General features: G+C 41.0%; 1 protein-coding gene across 1 annotated transcript; it reads right to left on the reverse strand.

The window, feature by feature from the left end:
* slc26a6.2.L (solute carrier family 26 member 6, gene 2 homeolog L) lies at positions 1-27,673 on the reverse strand. The gene is given in 19 exon segments (NM_001092880.1): positions 1-588; positions 3,893-3,947; positions 4,991-5,179; positions 7,226-7,342; positions 7,428-7,520; positions 8,371-8,440; positions 9,213-9,319; positions 10,935-11,030; positions 12,459-12,536; positions 13,382-13,495; positions 14,666-14,813; positions 15,318-15,400; positions 16,616-16,768; positions 17,053-17,217; positions 19,169-19,338; positions 21,322-21,432; positions 22,201-22,340; positions 24,130-24,358; positions 27,665-27,673. Coding segments are annotated over 18 exon segments (2,181 nt in total). The 5' UTR covers positions 24,273-24,358; positions 27,665-27,673; the 3' UTR covers positions 1-439.

Consider the following 27,673-nt stretch of genomic DNA (forward strand, 5'->3'; position numbering starts at 1 on the left):
TTTTTTTAGATGTGGTCAGTGACCCGCATTTGGAAGCTTAAAAGTGTCCGAAGAAGGCAGATAATTCAAAAATTGTAAAAAAAAAAAAAAAGAAAAAAAAGAAATAATAAAGACCAATTGAAAAGTTGCTTAGAATTACCCATGCTATAACATACTAAAAGTTAACTTAAAAATGAACTACCCCTTTAACAATATGACAGCACTATACGTTCCTTCTGATATTCAATCGCTGTAAAATGTGAACAAGATAAACAACACGGACATTTGACAAGGTTATACAACAGAATCACTTTAGGGATTTTGGAGGAGGTTTCAGAAAAAGTTTGTGTCTCCTTTAAAACAGATTTTCAGGATTATTGTGAAATTAAGGAACACTAGTAAAAAAAAATAATAAATGGGACAGTCAGATTCAGTTGTGCTAAGGGCAAGTCAGGTCACATCAGATTTCTGTCATTTCTTGGACAGAGCTGGACTCGCTGACACCATAGGAGAGATAGGAAACTGCATCATGGACTGAAGCAAATACTAACGTCTGGTTGATGGATCCTTTAAAGAAGTGACTGTGTTCCAGCTGCTTGAAAACTGAAGCTGCGGATTAAAGAAATTAGAATTGACAAAATTGAGTTTGGTATTTGAGACATTACAATCACTGGGCTGGAGTTATCTATAACACACAATAAAGAAAAATAACCTGTGTCCCAAAGACACGTTACATGACCGCAGGTGTGAGGAGACCCAGGTGTGCTGCTGCCCTGACCCACTGAGAACCTGGGCTCTGATCCAGGGCTGGACTGGGGGGCCCACCGGTGCTGCTGTCCCAGGGCCCCCCTCCAGACCCCTGCCCTCCACAAAAAGTTTTTTTTGACGCGGACGCGTGCTATATTTATACATGCACAGGTTTTATTTACGTGCATGTCTTTTTTGCCGTTGATCCAGGGAGCGGGTCTGTGCTGGCAGGGCCCACAAGGGCTGGGGCGCACCGGGTTTTTTCTGGTGTCCCTCCAGTAGGGTTGCCACCTTTTAAAATGATCTTTACCGGCAGATGGAGGGGCGGGGTTAAAAGGGCGGGCCGTGATGATAAAGGGGGCGGGACCGTGACACGCTATTGGCTGACGTCAAAGGGGGCAGAGCCAAGCTCGCACATTTGGCAAGAAGCCCAGCAAAAAAAAAAGGTTTGAGCAGGCTGGGGGCAGGCCACGGGCTTTTTTTTAGGTGTATTACAAATTTACTGGCAGCTACATTGCCGGTAAATTTGTAATACCGGCCCCGGCCTTGGCTGGTGTTTTACCGGCTAGGCCGGTAAAATACCGGCCGGGTGGCAACACTACCCTCCAGCCCAGTCTGACCCTGCTCCCTGACATCCCCTACTGGCCCCAATCCCATCAGCAAAAGTAAAAATCAAGGAACACACTGGGTGGGGCTGGGGGAAGGGGTTGTGGCTAGGGCAGGTTGTGGCAAAGTGGGGAGCTGGGGGAGGGGGTTGTGGCTAGGACAGGGGGGTTTAGGAGGGAGGCTGTGGCTAGGGCGGGGAGTTGTGGCTAGTGTGGCGGGCTGGGGAGGGAGGCTGTGGCTAGGGCAGGGGGATGGGGAAGGGGTTGTGGCTAGGATGGGGGCTGGAGGTTGTGGCTAGGGCGGGGGTTTGGGAGGTTGTGGCTACTGCGGGCTGTGGGTGAGGGAGGTTGTGGCAAGGGCGGGGGGCTGGAGGCTGTGGTAAGGGTGGGGGGCTGGGGGAGGGGGTTGTGGCTAGGGCGGAGGATGGGGGAAGGGGTTGTGGCTGAGGTGTGTGGGCCCCTGAGGCAGCAACGCCTGTAGGCCGTGGACCCCAAGTTTGACTCTGAACTTAATCTAGAATCTAGAATCCAGAATCTAAGCAAAATATACTTACCGCATACTTGTATCATTTCAGTGGAGTCCAGGTGTCTGTATCTCCAAAGACAACAGAACTCCACTGGAATGACACAATATGCAGATCTTGCTAAAGTTTATTGCAAACTGTAAAAATCTTCCATAAAATCGATCAATCCACAAGGTCAGATAATATTTTCAAACCAGGGTTTTACTGGCAGTTGGAACACATGTAAAATGGCTGCTAAGTAATAAAAACTAATGGAGAAGGGAGGGGTTAAGTAGCTTCCTGGAGCTACAGGGAGAGATGAAGGACAAACATAACAAGATGGCATCACACAACACACTAAAAGATATAAACTGCAGTTGTGTGTAACAGCCCTCCAAGGCAATTGCATCGGATGCATCAAAACTAATGCCATTATGCGTGTGCCTGTTGGTAAATCGAAAGCGGTGCTACTACGTCATTAGCGACTCTTTTAGTGCAACTATTGTAGGAACCCCAGAATTACTGCCAGATTCAGGATGGTGTTGACTAGTGATGGGCTAATTTGGTGCGTTTCAATTCGCTGAAAAATTTGTGAAACTGCAAAAAATTCAGTAAATGCCGCCGGCGTCTAGTTTTTGACACCGGCGTCTGTTTTTGACGCCAGTGCAAATTCGATGGCGGAAAAAAAACACGGACGCCTGTGCCCAAAAAAACAGACAAATTTTTGCATTGGTTTCGCAAATTGATTTGCCGGCGGCGAATCGCGGGAATTCGCCGCGAATTTGCACCTGGTGAATAAATTCGCCCATCACTAGTGTTGGCTCCAGGTTTCCCCAGCATCAATAGACACGATTCCGAAGGACACAGCAAACAACTATTTGTTTATTATGGCTTCCTGCATCTGGACGGCTTTGTGCCTTTTATCATATATGAGGGGGCCTCAATGCATAATTTGTTCCAACAATTCCAGCATCATTGCGACAGATGCAACTGTGAGTGTGTGTTTTTATTTATTTAATTTTTTTTTTTTTGCAAAAACGAGTTGCCAGTTGTGGTCAATTGTAGGGACTGTGGAGATGTGGGGAATGCGTCATTTCTGGTGCACAACATTAACACAGCATTAAAGGGATGGTTCCCCTTTAAGTTAACTTTTAGTCTGTTATAGAATAGCCAATTCTAAATTGGTCTTCATTATCAATTTTTATTTATTTATTATAGTTTTTTAATTATTTGCGTTCTTCTTCTGAAGCTTTCCTCCTTTCAAATGGGAGTCACTGACCCCACCTAAAAACAAATGCTCTACAATTTTGTTGTTATTGCTACTATTTATTACTCATCTTTCTATTCAGTCCCTTATATTCCAGTCTTCAAATCAATGCAGTGTTGCTAGAGTAATAAGGACCCTAGCGACCAGATTGCTAAAATTGCAGACTGGAGAGCTGCTGAATAAAAATTTCAGAATACTAAAAGAAACCTTAAAGGTGAACAGCCCCTTAAATGTGAGATTCACAAGTCTGGTGCTATTATTGACACAACCCACTAGGGAAACCCTGAAATTATTGTCACATTTAGGGGGTTATTTATCAAGGTCCGAATTTATCTCAATATCAGCTGCTACAAACTCCGATCTAAGCCGGGTTTTTAATGCTTATTTATTATTACATTTTCCCGAAAATCACCATTGCAGGAAAAGCTCAGATTTTCAGGACTTTTTCGTGAATTTTCCCCGAAAACTTACTGACTTTTATGCAACCTCGACAGGTTTGAGATGCCGTGTCTTTATATTCTGGCTTTTTAGCCCTCGGGGTTTAAATAAATTCCGAAAAATTTGTGATTTATTAAAAGCCTATTATAAAAAAAAAACACAAATTTTTCAGATTTCGGGGGAATTTTGGGTACTTGGAGCTTAGTAAATAACCCCCTTAAGGTTCACCGGTATCAGTAGATTCAGTTGCGCACAATTCATCAGAGCAGACTGGACAGATGCAATGGGACTTGTGTTCCTAAATAAGGCTTCATAATTCTAAGCAACATCTTCTGTTAATAAAAGAAACTTACTGGGGCAGCTGGCAAGATAAACATCCACTTCAATCTCACGGAACTCTTCAAAAATCTGTAAATATAGGAGTTAGGCAGAAGACAGTAAGTTATTTATTAAAATCAGAATTCATCACTATAATTTCTGAAAAAAACTCTGACCAAATCCGCATGGTTTTTTTCGGCTTATTTATTAAGACATTTTCCCGAAAATTTTGTTTGTGGGAAAAAATCTGAATAAATCGTGAAATTTTCATCTGAAAACTTTTGGATCTATGCCCGAAAACCCCTAAAATTTTGGATTATTGCATGAAACCCAACGCAGATCAAAATATCTTTGGTACTTCTCCATTGACTTATCTGCAACCTCGGCAGGTCTGAGATGCCAAATTTTCGGATTCTGACTTTTTCCATCATCAGGGTATAATAAATTCCAATAATTCGTGTTTTTTTTTTTTTCAAAATTAAAGTTTATACTAAAAAACACGGATTTTTGGCATTCAGAGTTTAGTTAATAACCCCCTTAGGGGGTTATTTATCAAAGTCTGAATTTGTCTCAATATTTATTGAAAAAAACTCAGACTAAATCCGCACGGGGTTTTTCCTGCTTATTTATTAATTCACTTTCCCGAAAATTGTGTTTGCAGAAAAAAATCTGAAAACATCATGAAATCATTTCCACCGGAAAACTCAGAACTCTGAAAACTTCGGATTATTGCACGAAACCCAGCGCAGATCAAAAAATCTTTCGGACTTCTCCAATTGACTTATATGCGCCTCGGCAGGTCTGAGATGCCGGATTTTCAGATTCGGACTTTCTGACTTTTTCCATTTTATGATAAATTCTGAAAAATTTGTGATTTTTTTTTCCACTACAAATTCGGATTGTATACTAAAGTCGGGTTTTGGGCATTCGGAGTTTAGTAAAAAAACCCCCTAAGACTCTTTGAAGTGTACAAAATTCTACACATAATACAACTAATTCATAAACACTTATTTTTGGAGTTTGGGGGTGACTTCAAAAATCCAAGAAGGCTGTGGAAAAATGCTACTATCAGGACTGTACGTATAATTTCTGTTACATCTGACTCTATAAACGAACAGGTTTTCGGAACCTACATTTTTTAGCATTTTTACTCCAACGGTGTCAATAAAACTGACAGCAGAGAAGTCCAAGATCAGGGAGTGGAATTCTAGTTTCTCCAGGCCCAGGGAACACAGGGTAGGAATGTTCGGTATCGTCTCGGACAGAGTTCTAAGACTTCCCAGCATGCCATCTTTGTTTGTCAGAAACTCCAGGCCGGTACCCTGTGGTGAAAACCAAGCGACATTCATGGCACAGTCTCGCTACATAAAAGAAATATAATGACTGCAGTTGATCTTTATATTGTTTTAATACAGCACAGCACACTGGGTGCCGCACTTTAGAAAGGCTGGAGAAATGAATAAAATGGGGTTCATTGCTGATCTCTGCAGGAAGGAAACAGTTTTCTGCCCTGTGGAGCCTGGAAAACTCTATACATTATATTGGGGAAAGCAGGTATTTAGAGGTCACTTACTAGAAATAAAATGCGAGAGTCTAGAAACAAATGGGAGCTATGTAAGTGATGCAGCACTAAATGGTTTCTTTGTGCTTAGTGCTACCCCTACTGGTGTATGTGAGTGGGTAACAGAAATAGCAATACAAATAAATGTAAAAAAATGAAATATAAGGCATGGTAAATTGCAGGAGAAATGCCTACTGTAAATACAGGTATTCTGGACCTGGGGTTTTCTGGATAATGGATTTTTCTGTAATTTGGATCTCCATACCTAAAGTCTACTAGAAAATTATATAAACATTAAATAAACCCAATAGGCTGGTTTTGCTTCCAATAAGGATTAATTATATCTTAGTTGGGACAAAGAAATAAGTACTGTTTTATAATAACAGAGAAAAAGGAAATCATTTTTAAAAATTTGGATTATTTGGATAAAATGGAGTCTATGGGAGACGGCCTTTCCATAAAGAGCTTTCTGGATAACAGGTTTCTGGATCCCATACCTGTATATATATATATATATATATATATATATATATATATATATATATATATATATATAGCAACAAAGATTATATATGGCAACAAAGATAAATTATATTGTAGGGAATCCGTGCAAAATCATTGGACTTATCCCTGTAAGGGCAGAGAGCCTGTGTGTGTGCTGTAAGCTGTTACCTAGCAACCAGTTATTCAGTGCAGTAGGAAGTGACACAGCAGCTAAGGAGTGGCAGGCAGGAAAAGGAAGTCACAGAGACTGGCAAAAGAAGAAAGCCTGGCATAGAGAGCCGCATGGTGGACAGAGAAGGAAGCAAGAGAGCTGCTGGTGGGACCAGAGAGCTGAGAGGCTGCACAAAAGGCATTCATTTGGATCAGGCTGGCACAGGGAAGCCACATACAGTGCCTGGAGAGACAGAGTATGAGAGGAATACAGATTGGAGGAACAACCAGCAGGAGATTCCTATCTGAGCATCCAAAGGGGCTGGTAATCGCACTGTATGACTGACTGCTGGATTCACCTAAAGAGAGCTCTGAAGTATCCAAAGAGGATTTGTGAGTATCCTGTTTAAAGGGACAGTACCCTAAAGACCGCTGAAGATAAACAGGCTGTGTAATAAAGGACATTAAAGGACTTTACCGTTTTTCTTAGTTAGCTAGACAGATTGCGCTAGCAAGTTAGTTAGTGAGGCCCTATTGCCACTGGTTAGGAGTGCTGCATGTATTAGGTGCCCATTTATTTTATATAAACTGTTATTTAGTTTAACCAATAGTGTGTGTGTGTTATTACTGTATTCCTAGTGGGGCCAACTGTAGGTCATTTCCGGATCCCACTAGGTGGAGGCACTGCGCTAGTAAGTACCAGGTACCCAGTCTCTCCCAATACCACTGCGGAGTAGCTCAGTTTGTCCCGTGTCATCAGGTAAGCGCCACACGTGGAGTGTTACACAGACAAAGGGGTGTCGAAAGGGTTACAATATCTTAGTTGGGACCAAGAACAAGGTACTGTTTTATTATTACAGAGAAAAAGGAAAATTTGTATTATTTGGAGAAAATGGAGTCTTTTGGAGACAGCTTTTCCATAAAGCAGAGCTTTCTGGATAACAGGTTTCCGGATCCCATACCTGTATGACAAATATATATATATATATATATATATATATATAGAATAGAATAGAGTGTTAGCTCAAAAAAACTAGAATTATGGCAAACATTCGAATCACCCCCATAATGTAAATGGATTTATGTTAAATGAGGTGTATGTTAAATAATACGTAGACTGGTACAATTTAGTATTGAAAGGAAAATCCCTTACCATCTGAGTTTTGGACAGAATGTTTTTAGCCAAACCGATAACTTTTTGTAACCCTTTTTTCCTCTTCATTATGGCCTTCTTTTTTTTCTCAATTAGCCTGTCAACATTGACACCCATCTGAAAAATACATGTATAAAATAAGACCCTGTGACAGTCCCCTTGTCATTCGTTATGCTATTTTGCCTGGAATGATTTCACATACTTTTGCTTTGAGAGTTTTGCCATAGAGCTCCGCATTAGCAAAATAAATTGCAGTGTTCCAATGGAATATCTTTATGCCTGAGATTTCTTTGGCCTGAAAACAATAAGAAAAATATACAGATTACAAATAGCAAACGGTTAAAAACAGGTGAGAAGTTACTTCTGTGTGTTCTCTTAGGCTGGATGTGGGTGCCCTTACCTTGCGGATCCTTTAAGGTGCCCAAGGCATAAACACAATATTTTGTATCCATCTGACCTGAGCACACCATTTTTAAAAATGCAAACACGTGTGCTCACAAAATATTTTTTTTTGCACACATAGGCAAGAAGGAATTAGAGGGAACATTGGGTGGGACTCAACCTTCATGGGCCCTGCCAACACAGGCCTGCAGCCAATTACCCCACTGGTTTGTTCCATATCTCCCGAATACAGCTGCAACTTTAATAAGGATGGAGGTAAAAGGTACATGGTAAGCTGCCTGCGTGGAGGAGGAGCAGATGCTGGGAAGAGGGCTCTTGAGTTCACAAGGAGGACCCTTGAAGTCGCAGCCCCGATGGGCCACCATATGCCCCGGTCCTGTAAAGCCCTCTACAAAGGGTACAATCTTTTAGCCTGATTTGTTGTTGGTGTGAAGTTGGGAACCTGCTGTTAAGTGTATTTCAGCAATAAATGGGGGGGGTTGTTATTGCAGAACTAAAAGACAGGGTCAGACTGGGCCAGTCCTAGGGAGCCCCGCAAACCCAGACCTGCTATTGCCATTGCCACCAACCTCCCTCCTGGCCCCTGCTTGTGGCCGTGAGCAAGAAAAAAAAGTACAAGGTGCCTGAGGGGCCTTTGCTGCTGGGTTGGGGGGCCCGGGGGGACCCCTGAAGCAGCAGCCCCAGTGGGCCCCCAGTCCAACCCTGCTTAAAGAGAAGATGGAGGGAAATCTGTTCTTGAATACCATGGAATTTTCTTCAGAATCCCTGTAGAGGTCTGTTTCAAAAACTTGTCCCAAAATGGAATATTGGGGTCTGTAATAGGAAATATACAAGTTAGATAGTCCATGAATGATTTCCACCATTTCTTTAAAAATCTATATACAGTACTGGTTTGATATATAAATACATAAACATACTGTATGTCTGTCACTGCCCTCTAATGCAGGGATCCCCAACCTTTTTTTCAAATGTAAAAAAAGTTGGAGGCAGCATTAGAATGCAAAAGGCTCCTGGGGTGCCAAATAAGGGTTGTGATTGGCTATTTGATGAGCTGGCAGCCTACAGGAGACTTTGTTTGGCAGTACACCTGAAACCAAAACTTGCCTCCAAGCCGGGAATTCAAAAATAAGCACCTGCTTTGAGGCCACGGAGAGCAACATCCAAGGGGTTGGTGAGAAACATGTTGCTCATGAGCCTCTGGTTGGGGATCACTGATCTAGTGTTTGCAGATTACAGGTTTCACCAAAAAAAGTATACATACATATCTACACCATGGTATATGCAGAGAAAAAATAGTGGGAAGGCCAACACAACAGAATTGTCTATGCTTGTAGCTTCCGTTGTGTATTGCGTTGCAAGGCAGCCCTATGCTTCTTGGGTTTTTTCTTGAAACCTGAGTATTAGTAAGAAGCAAAGCGGATCTATTTACAAATTTAGCGCTAGTTCTAATTCTAGCAGGTCCTCTCTTCATTCTGCACACTTTATAAATGGCCTCCAATGTGTTCAGTATAAGGACTTTGCAGTGTTATTGTTGCTATAGGAAGTGGGCACAGTGTAGAAAGTGTTTTCCCTGTAAAGAACTTACAGTTGGCTCCTGAAAGTGACCGTGAACAGGCCAAACACAACCGACACAGCCAGCCCGATGTCCATGTTGAGGCAGATTGTTGACAGGAAGGTCACTAGCCATATCAGCTGAAATATGGGAAATATATGATAAGGGATATTTACATCATCTAAACTGAACAAGAAGAATTTCAGGTTCATAATAATGTTATTCCATTGGTTGCTAAATTGCAAAAAGTAGCAAAGGAAGTGAGTAGCAAGGGGCTGTGTTTTCATGCATTTATTACAGTGCCTGGTTGGCTCTCCTAGAAGAGGCACTTTGCCCACAGCACCTCTTCCTCTACCATCTTCTTAAACTTTGTATCAAGTCAGGAAGAAGTTTACTTTGCTATGTGTTGCTATATAGCTTAAGTGGATGCTCTTCTCCCATGGGCACTGGTGGGCAGGGAAATCACAGATATTACTTTCAGGGATTCATTTCTTGATCTTCTACTACTGTACTGGTTAATTAAATCATAGACATGTATGGGACCTGTTATCCAGAAGAGTGTTGGACTGGCCCACAGGGATACCAGGAAAACTCCCGGTGGGCCCAGATGTCAGAGGGCCCTCCTGCTTCAAAACATTTGGCCTATTTCATGGCCATTACTTATTTCTATGAGAACAAAGAAACTAAATAGATGGAATAATAGATTATAGTATGTAAAGAAAAGAGACTAGCAGAATAGAGGTTGAGTCAGGAGAGGAATTATAATAGTATTGAGAGTGGACTCCTGATCTAAGGTCTTTTGTTGGACCCCTGGTCTAAGGTTTTTGGGTGGGCCCCTGATGTCCCAGTCCGACACTTGTCCAGAATGCTCGGGACCTGGGGCTTTCTGGTTAATGGATTTTTCTTACATTTAGGAGGTTATTTACTAAAATCCGAATTGATCTTTTTTTTAAAAAAAAACACGAGCAAACTCCCACGCACAATTTATTTATTAACAAAAACCTTGATTTAATAGGAAAAATTCAAGCGAAAAACCGAAATTGCACTAATGTATGTTTTGGAGGTTCTTCTCGTTTTCCTCTAATTTTTTGGGCTTTTTATCCCGAATTGCTAGAATTTTTTGCCCGAAAACCCTGAAAGAGTCTGATTTTTGGGCTAAAACTGGCGCAGACCACAGGTGCCTCATCCGGTGTCGGACTGGCCCACCGGGATACCAGGCAAACTCCTGTGGGGCCCAGGTGTCAGTGGGCCCTCATGCTGCTAAACATTTGGCCTATTTCATGGCAATTTCCCATTTCTATGAGAACAAAGAGGCTAAATAGATGGAATAATAGATTATAGTATATAAAGAAAATAGACTAGGAGAATAGAGGTGAGTGAAGAGAGGAAGAAAAATAGTACTGAGAGTGGGCCCCTGGTCTAAGGTTTTTTGGTGGGCCCCTGGTCTAAGGTTTTTTGGTGGGCCCCTGGTGTCCAAGTCCGACACTGGCCTCATCCATTGACTTATACAGAACCCTCGACAGGGCTGAGATGGCGGAATTTCAGATTCAGGCTTTTTGCAAACCTAGTGAGAGACCCTCCCAAGAGGCTGGTTGTGTAGTACTAAGCTAGTGTAATACTCAAACTGGTGACAAAAGCCACCCATGTAAAATTAAAGCTTAATAAAAGCAATTTTGGTGCCAGTTGATATTCAAGTAAATGCTGATCTACATGTAGTATGGAGCCTGATGACATTTATGTTCCCCTTCTACTCACAAGATCAAATTTGTTGGTTCGCCATAGGATGGGTATATCCATAAACTGCTTGTACATTCCTTTCAGATTGGCAATAACAATAGCTGATAATATGGCCTGTGGAGGAGAAAGAAAGTATTCATGTTGGCCATCTGTGTTAAAGAAAATATATTTTTCTACAGGTATGGGACCTGTTATCCAGAGAGCTCGAAAACCTGGGGTTTTCCACATAACCGATATTTACATAATTTGGTTCTCCATAACTTAAGTCTATTACAAAATCATTTAAACATTAAATAAACCCAATAGGCTGGGTTTGCCTCCAATAAGGATTAATTATATTTTAGTTGGGATCACGTACAAGCTACTGTTTGATTATTACAGAGAAAATAAAAATTATTTTGAAAAAAATTTAATTATTTGGATAAAATGGAGTGATGGAGAGGTGATATTCGTAGAGATACACAGTATATAAATATAAAATGGGAAATTTGCATTGTCAGTGCATAGCATATTCTCTCATACAGTATTTGCATTGATGGACATGAGTGGGGGCTACCATGCTGCTAACTCACTTTGCTGGGACATTCTTCACTGATAGCATGTACACAATCACCCCTAGTGGGTCTTTCTTTGATTTAAAGGGCATGTAAAGTCTAAAATAGAATAAGGCTAGAAATGCTGTATGTCCCTGACATTTGTGTGTAGCCAATTTCAAAGGCTGTAGATAGTTCAGCTATGTGCCAAATTCAAATTTTCTGTAGCATAATAATGAGGTTGAGTCTGGTGCATTGACCATAATATGACATAATTTTAGACGCTACGCAGAAACAGAGGGATAAGGGCGCCAAACGCTGGCGAAGTTGCGCTAGCGTTGCCTAATTTGCATACGGCGGGAAGTTAAAGTTGAATGGACGTATATGTTGCAGCAAATACATTACAATACACAAGCCCAGGGAAGCTTAATAAAATAAAATAGAGTTATTATATTGCCCCACACATGAGCCCAGTGTATAGTTTATGTGCCATATGTTAGGAAATGTAGGGGGAAGCCGGTTACCCCAAAAGAAATGTTACGCTCTTTTGCAGCCTATCACCCTGAGAAAAGGAAAAGACGCCAGCGTTTTTTGGGACTTAGAAAAATTTTCAACTATTTTTTGAGAAACTCCTATCTACTCTATTGCACTTCGCCTGGTCTGAGGTGGTGAAGGCAAGTCTGGCGCAAGAGGTAACGTTCAGTAAAATCCTCATCTTAGTGAATTTACGTAGTTACGTCCCTTCACCAGAGCGCAAATTCACCAGGCGTAATGGAGCGAAGTACCACTACAGTCTATCTCCTTCGATAGTGAAGTTACGCTGGCGACTGTTAGCAAATTGGTGAAGTTCTGAAATGACGTCACACTGGCGAATTTTCGAAAGCGTTAGTCACTTTGCCCTTTAGTAAATTTGCCCCTATGTCTCTTACTTAACTGCCCAAAAGAGGACAAACAAATGAGATGTTAACTAGTATTACAACAAGTAGGGAATAAGAAGGCAAATACTTACTCTGGGTAGGCATGTAAACAGTTCTCCCGCTTTCAGGATAATTACAAGTATAATTAGAGCAGAAACTGTGCCGGCAACCTGGAATATAATGATAAGCAACTTTAGTCCTAATTATTTAAAGGGGTTGTTCACCTTTGAGTTATCTTTTAGTATGATGTAGAGACTGATATTCTGAGACAATTTGTACAGGTATTTAGTTTCACTTTTTATTATTTGTGGTTTTTGAGTTATTTAGCTTTATATTCAGCAGCTCTCCAGTTTGCAATTTTAACAATATGGTTGATATGGTCCATATTACCATAGCAACCATTCACTGATTTGAATAAGAGACTGGATGAGGAATAGGAGAGGCCTGAATAGAAAGACGAGTAATAAAAAGTAGCAATAACAATACATTTGTAGCCTTACAGAGCGTTTTTTTGAGATGGAGTCAGTGACCCCATTTTAAAGTTATAGTAATTCAAACTCTATAGAAAAAATAAAAAATAAAGGTCAGATTGAAAAGTTGCTTAGAATTAGCCATTTTATAACATACTAAAAGTTAACTTAAAGATGAACCACCCCTTTAAAGAAATGATTACATGTAAAATATTTATAGAGTTTGAAATAGTTAACTTAGAGTTGGTCATGGAACTCTTTGGTATACTTGTATTTTACATCAGGAGGTAGCCTAATGTAAGATTCCCTGCCTATTTTAAAGTACATGTTTTATTATCTCTTATAATACACAGCAGTGCCGGCCACGCAGGAGCCCTAGGCAAGCCAGCCAGTCGTGGCGCTGGTTTAGCGTGCGCATGCGTGAATTTGCGCTCGCATGCGCACAATGTCCTGCTGCTCTCCCATGGAGTTATCCAACAGGCCCATAGGGTATCCTGTAATCCGGGACAGATACTATTCTGATAAGTGATATGTCCTTTCATTACCTGGGTGTTTCCTCCCGTGCTCTCCTGGACAAGAGTCCTAGACATGGATGTTGTGACGGCAAAACAATGGAAAAAGCTCCCGACAAGATTACTAAATCCAAGTGCGATCAACTCCTAAATAAACATAAAAACAACACCAACATGTAATTCAGTATATTCTCACTTTTATCATAGGAAAAATGTTGGCGAGTAGTGATGAGCAAATGGATTTTTGACGAAATTCCACATTTCACCTTCTGCAAATAATTTTGGTAAAACTGTGGCAATTTGCAGAGGAAAAATTTGCCACGACAAAAAAGTTGCCATAAGAAAAAAATGCCCATTGACATTAATGCATTTGGAGTGAGACAAATTGTCACGTGGAAAAAATGTTGACACCTATTGACTTCAATGTATTTCACAACTTTTTTGCAGTTTTGTGAATTTTTTTTTTGTTGCAGTTTTGTGAGTTTTTCACCTAATCGAAACAGGACAGATTGGCCCATCATTATTGGCGATATTCAAGCAATTCCTTTACATATTTTACAATTTCATGGCCCACGGGCCATTAAGATGGCCATAGACGCAAAGATCTCATCGTACGAATCAAGGATTCGTACGATTTTCGGACTGTGTGTGGAGAGTCCCGACATTTTTCATCCAGTGGAGATCGGTCGTTTGGTCGATCGGGTAATATCTCTGCGTGTATTGCCGATCGTACGATTTTCAGTGGGAGACTGTCACCAGCTTTGTCTATCGTACGATTGCTGTCAGGGGCAGAACATCGGCTCATCTGTTCTTTAACTACTTTATTTGGTCAGAATGGTGAGACTTTGATCTGAATGGTTAGTGGCAGGTCGGGAGATGGGAAAGTCCGATCATACATTGATTCGTACGATCGGATCTTTGCGTCTGTGACCAGCTTTAGTGATTCATAATAAGTGTCCCTGACATGCTGGGTTGTGTGTAGCCAATTTCAAAGGCTGTAGATAGTTCAGCTATGTGCCAAATTTGGATTTTCTGTAGCATAATAATGAGTTTGAGTCTGGTGCATTGACCATAATATGACATGCAGAAACAGAGGGATAAGGGGGTCATTTGACTTGCAAAAATTGCACCCAGTACTCCTCATGTACTCTGCTCCTTGCCCAAATGAAGCTGCAAGCGAGAGGGTGTTCTAGGGGACTGTCCATAACATGCAGCTCGTAACCCTGCACTGAAGGAGTGTTGCACCTGTAGTGTAGTGTGTATTTGTTGCAACTAAAACAAATGTATAGAAGAAATGGAAAAAAAAGAGAGATTTACCTGGTTACTATCCACTTTATAGCCGTGCTTCATAGCAAACATTTTGGCCAAGGAAATAGTGATGGTATAGCCAACCACAGCTATAGCAAATGCATTGCCTACAACTTCCATAAAGAATTCCGCCTTAGGCACCATGGGTGTAACCAACCTACAGAACAGCAGATCCAACATGTCCCATAATGATTCAATATGCTCACACAGTTAACCAGGTAATAGACGAGAAACACTTTACTCCCTTAACGGGGGTTTTCACCTTTAAATTTACTTTTAGTAAGATGTAGAAAGTGATATTCAATATGCAAATGATTTTCATTTTTTATTATTTGTGTTTTTTGAGTTATTTTGTTTTTTTTTTTTATTCAGCAGCTCTCCAGTTTGCAATTTCAGCCATCTGGTTGCTAGATTCCAAATTACCACAGCGCATTTGTTTAGATGAGGTCAGTGACCCCCATTTAAAAGCTGGAAAGAATCAGAAGAAATAATTAAAAAACAATATAGAAAAATAAAAAATGAAGACCAATTGTAAAGTTGCTTAGAATTAGCCATTCTATAAAATACTAAAAGTTAAGGTGATCCTGCCCTTTTATAAAAGAATATTGATAATATAAACTGATAAATACATGGAATTACAAACCTTGTAATGGATACAAACCCTGTAGGAATGTCACCCACGATGCCAACCCCATACTTTTCATTCAGGTTTATACCATATGATATCCCGGTAGAGATTACTAGCTAAGGAAAGGAAAGACAGAGGTATATATCAGTTAGCAGTGATACAGCAGATAAATAAGGGTGAGCATAGGGATATCTATACAGGTCTTTTTGATTATTAATTTACAAATACAGTATCTCACCATTGTTAGTCTGGGTCAGGTGTCTGATATATATATATATATATATATATATATATATATATATATATATATATATATATATATATATATATACCACTTATCTATGTAATTTGGTACCGTAAATAAAATTTTGTATGACACATTTAGGGGGTTATTTATTAAAGTCCGAATGCCAAAAACTCGAGTTTTTTTTAACTATAAAATCCGAATTTTTAGCGGGGAAAAAACCTCAAATTTTCTACATTTATTATACCCCGAGGATAGCAAAAGTCCAAATCCGAAAATCTGGCATCTCAGACCTACTAAGATTGTATATAAGTCAATGGGAGAGGTTCATATCATATTTGGAAGTTTCTGTCGTCTGTGCTGGAATTAGCCCGAAAATCCGACTATTTTGGAGTTTTCAGACAAAAAGCCAAAAAAATTCTGGATTTTCAGGAAAAAGCCAGAAAAAAATGAGTGATTTCAGAAAAATTGTATGATTCGGATTTTCGCTCGATTTTTTCAGGTTTGTCCCCAATCTGATTCAATTGTGCGGATATCAGGCTGATCCGATCCCTAGGGCCCAACGATCGGATCATAATGGATCTGATACGGGAGGTCGGATCGCGGAACTGCATAGACACATAGATGCGCCCACAATCTGACGGGATTTTTTAACCTGCCCGAACGGGATCTGCCCAACTTTAAGGCAGATATCAATCGGGGAAACCCATCAGGTGTCCCCACACAAGTGCCAATAAGCTTCCGACTCAGCCTGTTGGCACCTTTTATCAGCCCGTGTATGGGGTCTTTAGATCCCACAATAAGAAAGCATGGGATACCCTTGCAGAGCTGTTTTTCTCAAAAAGTTTTCTTGGTCCAAGACTCTGATTGGATTTTCTGTATTTCTGATCTAAATCAAGGGAAAGACCAACACTTTGGGTATAAAGTGTCCAGTACATTGTTTGAGAATAGCCAATGCCTGCTGGTGTATGAGCACCATAAATGTAGTTAAATGGAGACTTGGAATCACTTGTAACCACCATCATGAGCAATATCAACCACTTTCTATCCAAAATTCTGAAACAACACAAATGTGCCCAGTTCTTACCACAATCAGCTCAATAGGGATGGGCATCGGAAGCTTCCCTCGTAGTCTTTGGTTGACTTCCTTAACTGCAAAGAGGCACGTTAGAGAAACAAGGCCGATAACCAGCGTGCCAATATTTGTCCTGTGGATCCTGCGGAACAGACTGACTAAGGACTAGAAAGGAGAGAATGGGATTTTTACTCAATTCACAAAAATGTACATCGTTCCTGGTAAATATTTTTATATATTACAGGATAGCAACAATAATATGTATGAAGTTATCCCAAACAGGAACAGATTAAGAAGCTGGGCAGCAGCAGGGGAACCAAGAAGATCATTGGGGACAGAAGCAGGGACTACAATCAACAGTCTCACTAATGTAGACTCATTTTATTAAGCAGGGGGGGGGTCAATTAATATATTTGTAAAGATAAAAGAAACAAGTTTAGATAACTCACATAAATCAAAGACAATGGCTGAGACTTTTCACTGAGGGGGAGTCCAAAAATGTGCTTTAGTTGGGACACAGTGACGTGGATGGTGGCTGCAGTGGTATATCCGCGGATCAATGGCTCCGATAGGTAAGTAACCACAAACCCAAACTGTACTAACCCTAGAATTATCTGTAGGGAGAGAAAGTAAGATGTGTGGGTGTGTTTCATATGAACTAGTCAACATTTGTTAATGAGTCATTACTGCCATATAGATATCCAGTAATCCTAAATGATTCACTAGTAATAACTCACTTATTATTTTAGCAAGACCTCCATTCTATTTGGAACAGTAGTCCTGTTTTGTATTATACTGATGTCTATCCTTTGCAAAAGACAAAGTGGGTAGCTGTGGGTTACAACCAAACTAGAAAATGTCATTAATGGGATTGGTCACCATTAAATTAACTGTTAGTATGATGTAGAGAGTAATAGTCCGAGACAATTTGCAATTGGTTTTCATTTTTTTATTATTTGTGTTTTTTGGGTTATTTAGCTTTTTATTTAGCAGCTCTCTAATTTGTAATTTTAGCGATCCGGTTGCTATGGTCCAGTTTACCCTAGCAATCATGCATTGATTTAAATAATAGACTGGAATATGAATAGGAGAGGCCTGGATAGAAAAAGAAGTCATAAAACGTTCTATTAACTACAGTATAAATGTGTAGCCTTACAGGCCATTTGTTTTTTACATGGGGTCAGTCATTTGAAAGCTGGAAAGAGTCAGAAGAAGAACAAATAATTTAAAAACTTAAAAAAAATAATAATGAAGACAAAATGAAAAGTTGCTCAGAAATGGCCATTCTATAACATACGAAAAGCTAACTCAAAGGTGAACTGCCCCTTTAAGAGCTGATGAATGTACAGTAGCAGGCAGTTTCCAAATGGAAATAAAGGTATAGGATCTGTTATCCAGAATGCTCGGGACCTGGGGTTTTTTGGATAAGGGGTCTTTGCTTATTTTAGAACACTAGACCTTCAGTTTGCTAAAAATCAACGCAATAGGTTGGTTTTGCCTCCAATAAGGATTTATTATATCTTAAGGTGGCCATACACGGGCCGATAAAAGCTGCCGACAGACCGAGTCGGCAGCTTATTGGCCCGTGTATGGGGGCCCCCGACGGGCTTCCCCGATCGAGATCTGGCCGAAAGTCGGCCAGATCTCGATCGGATGGATTAAAAATCCCGTCGGATCGCGGCCGCATCTGTTCGTTGATGCGGTCCCGCGATCCGACCGCCCGTTTGGCGAACGCTAGGATCCGATCGTTGGGCCCTAGGGCCCACGATCGGATCAGCCCGATATTGCTCACCTCAAGGTGGGCATATCGGAGGGAGATCCGCTCGTTTGGCGACATCGCCAAACGAGCGGATCTATCCGTGTATGGCCACCTTTAGTTGAGATCAAGTACAACAAGCTACTGTTTTATTATTACAGGGAAAAGCAAATCTTACATTTTAAAAATTAGGACAAAATGAAATATATGGGAGATGACCTTCCTTTAATTCAGAGCTTTTTGAATAACAAGTTTCGGGACACTGGATCCCATAACTGTACATTGAATTTTGTATGTGAATTTTTGGCTATATACATTGTCACCTGATTGTTGTCAGTGCAATAATACTCTATAGTAGAACTAGTCTCTCAGCGTCTCCTATGTAATGTAGGCAACTGAATTATTGGCTCCCTTAACCATTATCCTGTGCTACAAGAACACTGGGGTATTGATCAGTAAAGTATTTTCCAATGTTAAAAATAGGGATGCACCAAATCCAGGATTCGGTTCCAATTCGGCCAGGATTCGACCTTTTTCAGCAGGATTCGGATTCAGACAGATTCTTCTGCCCATCCGAACCTAATCCTCATTTGCAGATGCAATTTAGGGATGCGGAGCGAAATCGCATGAATTTTTGTTTTTTGGAAAATGTTTTCCCCTTCCCACCCCTAATTTGTATTTACAAATTAGGATTCGGATCGGTTCATTCTTTCGCGAAGGAATCAGGGGTTCGGCCGAATCCAAAATAGTGGATTGGGTTAAAAAACATTTTAATGAAATATAGAAATGTATACAATATAGATGTTTACCTGGAACAGACCCACCAGTAAAGTCATGGATGCCGCAACTTCAACCCTGGCTTTATCTCTTGCAGCAATATCAATAAGTAAACTGTCATTCCCAGGCAAGATAAAGTTATCATTGGGCACCAAGGACTCAGTCACACTGCCAACCATGATAGAGACGACTGCAAAGCTGCCTGAAAGCAAATCACATGTGCAGTGAGAGTTCAAAAGATCCTAGTGTAGAACAGAGGAGCAGCTTGCTTGGTGGGACAGGTTTAGTATATGAACTGTTGAGGATGCATGTGTTTAAGCATTGACTAGATGGATATTTAGAAGTTCATTGTCCTCTCATGGAGCACTGTGGTGATGAAAATGCCCTGTGTCTGCAGACAAGGCCGATCCCTAGAGATATTCATGGCTGATCCCTGTTGAGCAAGTTTCTGTCATAGTGTTTGACATATAACCAAATTGGAGGTGGCTTAAAGGAGATGTAGTTGTTTGAGTGACATGGTTCTCCCTGAGAGGACAAACTTGATCTAGAATTCCTGGATGCCTACAGATTTAAGCTCCATAATGCGACCAACATTAGTATCAATTGACTTCTCCAGTTTATATTCTTTTGTCTTACAAAGCCATAGCCTAGACCAGGGGTCCCCCACCAAAATTTGCCTCCAAGCCTGGAATAAAATAAGCACCTACTCTGAAGCAACTGGGAGCAACATCCAAGGGGTTGGGGAGCAACATGTTGCCCATGAGCCACTGGTCTAGACACTGGTAGCAGGTTGCAGCAATGTCATGTCAGTATGGCCCAGAACTGTATACATGGCCACAGAGTAGAAGCAAACCAAGGAAGAGGAACACATTTACTACAATAGCACCTACAACCAGTAGATGGAATCTCATAGCCAAAGCATCTCCTTCAAAGATTAGGACGGTGTTTTACAATGGCAAATAAGACCTTTACCATAAAGGAGAAACTTGTCACAGGGGGTCACCATCTTGGAAAGTGTCTGTGACACTCACATGCTCAGTGGGCTCTGAGCAGCTGTTGAGAAGCTAAGCTTAGGGGTCGTCACTAATTATCCAGCAGAAAATGAGGTTGGTCTGTAATATAAGATGATGCTACAGGGCTGATTATTAAATTCTGATGCTAATTGCACTGGTTTCTGTGCTGCCATGTAGTAATTATCTGTATTAATTACTAATCAGCCTTATATTGTGACATTTCTATTCTATGTGTACTGTATATTGTGAGTGGGTCCCTAAGCTCAGTAAGTGACAGCAGCACGGAGCATGAGCAGTGAATCAGCAGAAAAAAAAATGGGGAGCTACTGGGGCATCTTTCGAGACACAGATCTTTACTGCTAAATGGCTGTGGTTGCCTTGGGCTGGTACAGAAGCCCAAAACATCATGTACAACATTTCTAGCTACTTCTTTAGTTAAGCTTTTGTTCTTTAAATGAGAACTAAACTCTAAAAATTAATGTGATTAAAAATGCCATATTTTATATACTGAATTTATTGCACCAGCCTAAAGTTTCAGCTTGTCAATAGCAGCAATGATCCAGGACTTCAAACTTGTCACATTCTCAGTGGGCTCTGCTAAATTTAGGGATTGTTGCAAATTATCCAGCAGAAAATGACGTTAGTCTGTAATATAAGATGATGCTATGGGGCAGAATATTTAATGCTGATTGCTGCCATGTAGTAATGATCTGTATTAATTACTAATCAGCCTTATATTGTGACATTTCTATTCTATGTGTACAGTATATTGTGAGTGGGTCCCTAAGCTCAGTAAGTGACAGCAGCACAGAGCATGTGCAGTGAATCAGCAGAAAAGAAGATGGGGAGCTACTGGGGCATCTTTGGAGACACAGATCTTTACTGCTAAAGGGTTGTGTTTGCCTGGGACTGGCCCAAAATATAATGTACAACATTTCTAGCCTACTTCTTTAGTTTAACTTTCCTTTTCCTTTAAACATATACATATATATTTTAGAAATGTTCACTATTAACATCATGCATATTCAGCCTAGGGCCTTCCAGCTGTAGCTGCACTTCGACTCTTACTTTGGTTTGTGACTTGATTGTGATTGTGAGTTGTAGCTGGCCGGCCATAGATTGCACTGTACCCATTGATTCTGATATTCATTATATACAGTTCTGCATCTTACCTATAGATACATGTCTGGATGTCCCAAAGATGGTATAGACCATGACTGGGAAAAAAGATGAATACAATCCAAACACCGGGGGCACCCCAGCCAGTAACGCATATGCCAAACCTGTGAGCAGATCAAAGAAGAGTGGTGCAATGTTATTATATGGCAAATGGAATAAACTCTCATCATATATTGATTGTGTATCAATTTTTTTTCCACAATCAATTTTGTATACACTTAAATGCATTTTAATAATGCTGTTAGCATTTTTTTGTTCATGTGCTTTGCACACAGGTGCATAAAACCTGGAGCAGAAGCCAGACAAGCTGTATGAATTAGTACCAGCCCATTTTAGCTATAAACACCAATACAGTAAAATATTTACAGGTATGGGACCTGTTATGCAGAATGCTCAGGGCCTGGAGTTTTCAGGATATCAGATCTCTCCATAAATTCGATCTCCATACCTTAAGTCTACTAGAAAATCATGTAAACATTGAATAAACCCAAATAGGCTGGTTTTGCCTCCAATAAGGATTAATTATATCTTAGTTGGGATCAAGTACAAGATACTGTTTTATTATTACATATTTTATTTTTAAATTCAGATTATTTGTATAGAATGAAGTGTATGGGAGAGGGCCTTTCCGTAATTCAGAGCTTTCTGGATAACTGATCCCAAACCTGTACCAACACCTTCACAATGATAGTTCCCCTATATAGAAAACAGATAGCAACCACACTTTTTGTATGTAACTCATTTGTGCGGGTATTAATTATTGCATTTATGCAGGTATTAATTATTGCATTTATTATTGCATTTATGAATTTGGCGGTGCAATGAGATTTGAACCCCTTCAGATACAGTAGTTTACTCTCCTTGCAACATACCTTGTGGGAGCTGGAGAATCCCCACGCTGACGCCAGACACAATATCACCCAGAAGCCATTCCTTTACAGGGTAACGAGGCAACCAAAGGAGAATAGGAATGAACTGGAAGAGGGTGTGCTTAGCCGCTGATACTGAACATCTGGAAAAGAGAAAGAATTACATTAGTAAGAACTGAAAGCTATAACTGAGGCTCCATTTCTAATGTGGCACAGTTACATGGGCGCTGCTATTTATCATCTTCAGCAAGCCTACAACTGTCTGGCAAACACAGGACAGCTGGGATGGATTTTCCATTTTGCCCTTGATTATACTCCTAAACTGTTGGCAGTTTGGTTGCTATCATCAATAATGGCAGGTCTACCTGTCTAACCCAATAGCTTCCTTGGGTTTGGCCCCACACTTAACTTATAGATATAGTGGTAATTACAGCCAAAGGCAGGGCAAACAATGATGTCTCTCTTTACTCCATCTTGTAGTTTAAGGCAGAGACAGTCGTTGTTGAACTGCAAATTCCAGAATCTCCTGCCAGCAGAGCCAGTATTGGGGGGGGGGTTAGGGACATTTCTAGGGCTGCTGCCTGAGGCAATAGCTCTGAAGATGCCCCCTCACCCACTCCACACTTAATCTTTGGCGTCGGGGCTAATCAATGGGGGCCATATTGCTTTTTTTTTTTCATAAGGCGAATTTTAATTTGTGTTTTTTTGCCACCCTGGTAACAGGCCACTAAGTGCCTCATTGCCTCAGTGCTCACCCTGCATAATAGCAGGAGCAGCCCTGGAGGGTTGCATGAAGTTGTACATTCACAGCAGATTGTGTAAGACATTGTCAAGTTGGCAGGCCTAGACCCGTTCCTCCACCTGGATCCCAAGCCCACTCCCCACCCTGACCCCAAGTCTGCTCCCCCACCCTGATCCCAAGTCTGCTCCCCCACCCTGACCCCAAACCTGCTTCCCCACCCTGATCCCAAGTCTGCTCCCCCACCCTGACCCCAAACCTGCTCCCCCACCCTGACCCCAAACCTGCTCCCCCCCCGCCCTGATCCCCAGCCCGCTCCCCTGGCCTGATCCCAAGCCCACTCCCCACCCTGACCCCAAGTCTGCTCCCCCACCCTGATCCCAAGTCTGCTCCCCAACCCTGACCCCAAAACTGCTCCCCCGCCCTGATCCCCAGCCCGATCCCCTGGCCTGGACCCCAAGCTTGCTCCCCTGCCGGGACCATCAGAAGTAAATTTAAGGAGGGGGGCACACATGGGGGGGGGTAGAGGTAGAATGCCAGGAGAAGGGCTTTTGAGTTCTTTGAGTTCAGCCCCAGTGGGCCCCAGATGCCTCAGTCTGACCCTGCTGTAAGATATGTCATAATAGTAATGAAGTCATTTTGTTTTTATAAGCTTGGAAGCGGTATTCCCTTCCAAACAGAGAGATGGATGAGTTGGCCCCAGTAGCTTATTTGCTCCCAAGTACTTTGGGGTAATCTGAAAAAAGACATTTTTTTCTAATGGTAAAGCAATGGAACCAATCAGCTAGAAACATTTACTAGTCAGGTCGTAGCTTCCACAATTACATTTCCAGCTATTTAGCCTGAAGGCCATTGTTGTGGACAACTGGTCAGTTGGCCGTTTTATCAAATGCCGTGTAAGTGGCCATTCTGATTTCCTTTGGGTGCAGTCAGGGGTAGGTGGCAGCATGATTAGATTTGTATGAGTAGTGTGAGAACAATATTGTCACAAAATGTTTGTTGTGGAATTGCCAAAACAGATGCAGCCCTGCTAAGAACTTCCAGATTGTTATAGCTACAGGGGATTCATGGGAAGGAGAGGGTCTGGGTGCCATTCTCCTTTGTATCCTATGGGGTTTGGGGTTCATTACCCAAAAATAGATAATTACAAATTCTTATAGGGTATTTAGATATTCAGATATTGTCCTGTTTACCTAAGCTTCCTTTTTGCTGCACCAAAAAAAGAACGTACTGAACTGGGAGGGTTGGGTGCTGGTCGTCCTAACTCTTGCTCGTAAAGCACGGATCGATTAATGGTGTATGCCACATCTCGACAACGCACTTCCTTGTTCTCCATAGTGGGGACTAGTAGAACTGATGATAGGCAGAAACTCTATTCTTCGCATGGGAATGCGTCGTCCTATTCTGTGGGAGTAGAGTTTCCTGCAAAACAAGAAATGATAAATACGTGTATATGACCCAGATGCACATGCCAATTATGTTTTATAGTTGCTGAAGCTCCAAGCATCTCACCAACAGTTGAAGGCTTAGAAGAACATATGGAGTTACAGAGATGGGCCAACCCTGGCCCTAAATTGTTAAATATCCATATTTATCTCATACATTCATAGGGATTCCTCAGCATAAAAAGGAACTGGGAAAAATAGATTTGAGACAACACAAAGGGACCCACTGAAGATGAGAAGAAAGGAGGAAAGGTTTCACCTACTAGAGCAGAAAGATTAAAAGGTTGAAATTGTCTTCCTAAGGGCAATGACACTTGGGCAAAGGCACGTGGCCAATAAGGATACTTGGGCCACAGCAAATTGTAGTTGCTTTGTAGGTACGACCCAACTGGTATACTGTAATTACTTCTCAATTTGGCTAGATCAAGTGTATGTCTGTTCTTAGAAGGGAATTTGCATTTTACTCCATATAAGTTAGACTAGAGGTATGGGACCTGTTATCCAGAATTCTCTAGACCTGGGGTTGTCCGGATAAGTGATCTTTCCATAATTTGGAGAAAATCATGTAAACATTAAATAAACCCAATAGGCTGGGTTTTCTTCCCATAAAGATTAATTATATCTTAGTTGGGATCAAGTAAAGGTACTGTTATTATAGAGAAAAGGGAAATCATTTTTAAAAATTATTATTTTGATAATATGGAGTTCGAGCGGGTTTCCAGATTACAGATGCTGAACTTGTAGAACATAATCGTTGTCTAGCATACAACAGCTAACTATGTCAGTCATTCATTTTTAAAAAATTGGATTATTTGGCTAAAATGGAGTCTATGGGAGATGGCCTTTACTTTGGAAATTTCTGGATAACTGGATTCCAGATAACGTATCCCATGCCTGTATCTTGATTCTCTGGCCAGCAGCATAAAACTTTGGGGAAGTGACTCTCTCTAGCCTTGTGGCACAGGAGAGTCTGAGACCCATGCTCCTTTGTGCTTTTTGGCCCGGGGTCAGGGATAAAGGGGCACTCACTAGCTTCGGAGAATGAGAGCTTGAAGATTTGTTTTTTCAAAGTGCCTTTTGGCCTGTGGGATTCGAGTATTGAGCCTTTTCATTTTAAGGATAAGCACCTTTTGTGGATGTGCGATTTGCACTTTTGCAATTTTTTGCACATTGGGACTGAAAACGCTGACCGTGGGCTTTAAAAAAACAAATAAAAATAAAATAAAAAAAAAATCTCCCACCATTGCTTGCTATAGCAGTCACTTGAAAGTGCTGTTGCATGCCTTGGTCAGTTGATTGTTGCTTGGAAAAATGGCAGTTTGCATTTCCAAGAGACATTCATTTTTCAAGTGCTTGCGCAAGTACTTTTACAATAGATAATTAACAAAGCATGCAATGGGTCCACTGCCAGACCAATATCTTGCTCTGTAGACATAAGATGTCTCATCTCTTTGCTTCTCTGCTGCTCCTCCCCATAATCACAAGTCTCCCTACTTCATCCTTCATCCACAGCCCATGGAAACATCTACCTCTTCTACTGGACTCAGGTTCCCAGGCAGTATAGGAAGAGATCACTCCTGCACTGTGTGTCTGAGCCCAGTAGCAGGTAGAGGGTTCACTTGGTTGAATGTCCAGGGACAGAGAAAAATGGTGTAGACATTTTAATAAAACTTCATCTAATACTGAGCCTCTTGTCTTGCCTCTTCTGCCCATCCCTTGTTCTTGCCCACCTCCCCAGATACTAAGGGGTATATTTAGCAAAGAGTGAAGTTAGAGATCGCCACAGTCCTCTAGAGTGAAATCCCGCCACTTTCCATTAATTTCTTTGGGATTTTGGAAAGTGAACTTTCACTTTCACCCATTGATAAATACTCTTTTAAAAATCCCATAGAAATGAATGGAGAGTGGCGGGATTTCTAGAGGACTGTGGCGACCTCCACTCCTTGGGGCAGATTCACTAAAGGGCGAATTGTCACCAGCAACCGCTTCGCACACATCGCACCACTTCGCCAGGCACAAATTCGCTACCACTACGTTTATTCAATAACATGTGAAATTGCACCCTGGGCGCCGAACGCTGGCGGCTTTTCGCTAGCGGCTTTTCGCTAGCGTTACTTCGACAGTGCGAGCCTTTCATATCGAAGATGCGCTAGGGTTCCTTTGTGACTAGCGAAAATTCACTAGTGATCTTGTGCTTAGGTCGATTTGCATATGGCGGGAAATTTAAAGTTGTATGGACGTCTTTATTATAAATGTTGGTGCAAATGCTTGAAGTTACCACTTTTTATTACACATGTCCAGGGAACCTTAATAAAGACAAGAGAGTTAATATAATGCCCTACACGTGAGCCCACTGTAAAATGAATGTTCCATATGTTATGAAATGTCTGGAGAAAACCGGTTACACAAATAAAGTTTAAGTTAGGTTTTTTGCAGCCAATCCCGCTTAAAAAAAGGAAAAGTCGCCAGCATTTTTAGAACTTTAATGCATTTTCAGCACACAGGATATGATGTAAGTGACAGAAGATTGAGGAAGATCGAGCTGCTTTATAGCACTTTGCCTGGTCTGAGGTGGCGAAGTCAACTCTGGTGAAAGAGGTAACGTTCATTAAAATCCGCACTTTAGCAAAGTTGGGAAGTAGCGTGTATTCCCCCGGAGCGAAAATACGCCTGGTGATAGGATCTGAAACTGCGCTAGCGATGGTCTGGCTCGCTAGCGAATTGGCACTTGCGCCTGTGAATTGGCGATGTCCCTGTGGGTGCCAACAGCGTTAGCTTCCTCTGGATCCACTAGAAGCTAATCTGGAATTATTCTTACCATCTACACATTTTCCCTTCCCTAGACAAACTAGGTTCAGCATCACTGAATTTCAGAAATATTTTCAGAAACGTAAACATTTTAAAATATTGTAACCAGTTTACTATTTTATCGCCTTTATTTTCACCATACAAAATGCACAAAAGTATATTCTGTCCCAGAAATGGCTATAGAAATAATGTACCCCTGTGCAATCACATTTTGGTGACTTATCAAAGCTAAACATGCAATAGAATTATGGAAAAATCTGCTAAAGTAAAAATTTAATTTTAGTATAAACAGAACATGCAAAAAATAAAAAAACACCAGAAAATATGATGTGACAAATCAAACTTTTTGCCAATAAAATAGGAATTTGAGCACAAAATATTGGATTGTTAGAAATGAGGTCATTCCTCGTTTTAAGAATGAACAATAGATTTTTTTAGGACTATTTGCCCTATAAATGAATAAATTAAGACTTACCTGTGTGTG

The sequence above is a fragment of the Xenopus laevis genome, chromosome 4L, assembly GCF_017654675.1.
Source record: "Xenopus laevis strain J_2021 chromosome 4L, Xenopus_laevis_v10.1, whole genome shotgun sequence".
Classification (NCBI taxonomy): Eukaryota; Metazoa; Chordata; class Amphibia; order Anura; family Pipidae; genus Xenopus; species Xenopus laevis.